The 2,446-nt window shown below is 62.8% G+C and overlaps 1 protein-coding gene across 1 annotated transcript; it reads right to left on the bottom strand.

The window, feature by feature from the left end:
• Positions 1 to 165: 165 nt before the first annotated feature.
• On the bottom strand, positions 166 to 1,737 carry LOC116830489 (transmembrane protein 8B-like; the record flags this gene model as incomplete). Its single annotated transcript, XM_032790013.1, has 3 exons — positions 1,394 to 1,737; positions 770 to 866; positions 166 to 289 (listed from the first exon to the last, which is right to left on the bottom strand). Coding segments are annotated over exons 1-3 (515 nt in total), but the record flags the coding sequence as incomplete, so codon positions are not given.
• Between the last annotated feature and the right edge of the window lie 709 nt (positions 1,738 to 2,446).

Below are 2,446 nucleotides of genomic sequence, written 5' to 3'. Positions count from 1 at the left end.
CTGCCCATGGGCCATCCCCCACTGTGAGTCTAGGGGCAGCAGGTCCCACCCCACCCTCAGCTGCAGCTCATACCCCTGAGCTCCATCCCAGCCCCTCTCCATGCCCCAGGCGCCCCCCAGTGCCAGCCCAGCCCCGGCGCGGCCCCTGGTGTGGCGCTCCCTTACCCATGCTCCGTGGCACAGAGCGAGCGCAGGCTCAGGTACCAGCTGCCCGTCTGAGGGTAGGGGATCCGTACGCGGGCCAGGCTGGCCGTGCTGTTGGCAGACAGCAGGAATCCAGCCAGGGACCCTGCGGGGAGGCAAACGGCCGTGAGCAGGGGCCGGGGTACAGGACCCCCCTGCTCTGTCCTGGCAGCCCCACAGGGGCCATGGAAAGGGAGGAGCCCTGGGGTCTTGTGGGCAATGCTGTGGGGGGGGAGAGTCCCCCACTCCCCATTATGCCACATCTCCCATCCCAGGCCCCTCCCCGCCTGTGGGGATGTGGGGCAGCCCACGCTGTAGTGATGGGGCCCAGCTACACCCACAGCCGCTCCAAGCTGTCCCCCCACGCAGCAGTCGGAGTGTCATTGGGGCCGGCTGGGAACAGCTTTCACTGAACCAGAGCCTCTGGCTGCAGACGGCTCTGCCTCCACACGGGCTGCTCCGGGTTAGCTGGCCTGGTCTAAGCCAGTGATCCCCTCCTGCTCCAGCCCCTCACCTGCAGCGCCCCCCGCTGGGTGCCCTGACAGCCCCAGCCCCCCCTCTGGAGGTGGGCACTGGCAGCCCTCACCTGCCTCGCAGGTGACAGACGCGTTGTCTCCTGCCATCAGTGGGACCCCGTGGGTCAGACACCCAAAGACTGTCACGTTCTCCCTCCGCAGGGACGACTGAAAGGGACAGAGCCCAGCAGTGAGTTCCTGACACTCCAGCCTGGGCCCCCCACAGCTCTGACACTGCCCCCCCAGTGCTGAGCTGCAGCCCCCCTCATCCCAGCCCTCGGCTCCTCACAACCCCACAGCTCTGCATCCCTGAGCCACAGCCCCCCCATCCCAGCCCCGGGCACCCCACAACCGCACAGCTCTGCCACTGCCCCCTATCCCTGAGCCACAATCTCCCCATCCCAGTCCCGGGCTCCCCACAATCCCATGGCTCTGCTGATGCCCCCCAACCCACAGCCTCCCCATCCCAGCCCCGAGCTCCCCACAACCCCACAGCTCTGCCGCTGACCCCCATCCCTGAGCCACAGCCCCTCCATCCCAGCCCCAGGCACCTCACAACCTCACAGCTCTGCTGCTGCCACCCAACCCCGACCCACAGCCCCCCCATCCCAGCCCCGGGCACCCCGCAGCCCTGCCAGTGCCCCAGCCCCTGAGCCATGCTGCCCTCCCCTCACTGTGGGGGGGGGGTCACTCACCACATTGAGTTTGAGCTCCAGGTTGAGCACCCCCCCGCTGTCCAGCACCGGCAGCAGGCTGATGCTGAAGACCGCGGGCCGGTCAGGCGGCACTGAGACGTTGGGCCCGAAGAAGATGTAGAAGTGGACAGAAAAGGTGTCCAGCTCGTTGCGCAGTGTGGGCCGGATGGGCCAGCAGCGCTCGCCAGGGGGCAGCATGGCTGGAGGCAACTGGGTGCCGTTCGGTGCTGCGGGGGGTGGGATCTCCCCCAGTGACAGGCTGACCAAGGCACCGAAGGACTGGGGCATGTTCATGGCAGCAGCGGGGAGCAGGACAGGCGCCCGGGACAGGCCGGGCCTGGAGCAGTCTGCAGGGGACAAGAGCAGTGCTATCGCTCGGCTCCCCAGGCTGCCCTCCGTGCCAGCCCCAGCACGTGCCCTTCTGACACCCCGGGCGGATCTCTCTTCCCAGAGAGTCTCAGGCTAGAAGGCGCCGCTGTGACCAGTGTCCCCCAGCATCACCCAGGCCAGGGACCCACCCACCTCCGTGCTAACCCCTGGACATATCTCTCAGAAACCAGCTGTGACGTTATGAGGATTGTGACATTATTGACATGAACTCAGACCATATAGACCATGGCTGCAACCAAGGTCCTGTAGTGGCACCAAATCTTGTATAATAAGGTTTTTAACACAAGGTTATGGTTTACGGGTTATAGTTATCCTGTCTATATGTGTGTATCACATATGTGTGTAGTTGAAGTTATGAGTATTGACTCTATACTGTCTGTATTTCAAACTTGTGCTGTGATTCTGGGAGACATCCCAGACAAGTGGGTGTTAGCTCTGCCTGGGCTGCTTGATGGCCCATTAAGGACCATCAGCTACACAACTGACCCATGGAGAGGAGGCAGATACGCCTTGTGACTCAGCAGGGTGTGCAGGGACTTGCCCATGTGACTCCAGACTCCATTTTGCTTTTAACTTTCCACAGTAAGAACAAAGAGGTTCTTACACTTGGAAAAGCCTATATAAGGCTGATGCCTCATCTCTATCTTTTTCCTTTTATGAATA

The sequence above is a fragment of the Chelonoidis abingdonii genome, unplaced genomic scaffold (genome assembly GCF_003597395.2).
Source record: "Chelonoidis abingdonii isolate Lonesome George unplaced genomic scaffold, CheloAbing_2.0 scaffold0518, whole genome shotgun sequence".
Classification (NCBI taxonomy): Eukaryota; Metazoa; Chordata; order Testudines; family Testudinidae; genus Chelonoidis; species Chelonoidis abingdonii.
Note: the sequence above shows the minus strand (reverse complement) of the source record. Positions and strands in the feature narration are given on the sequence as shown.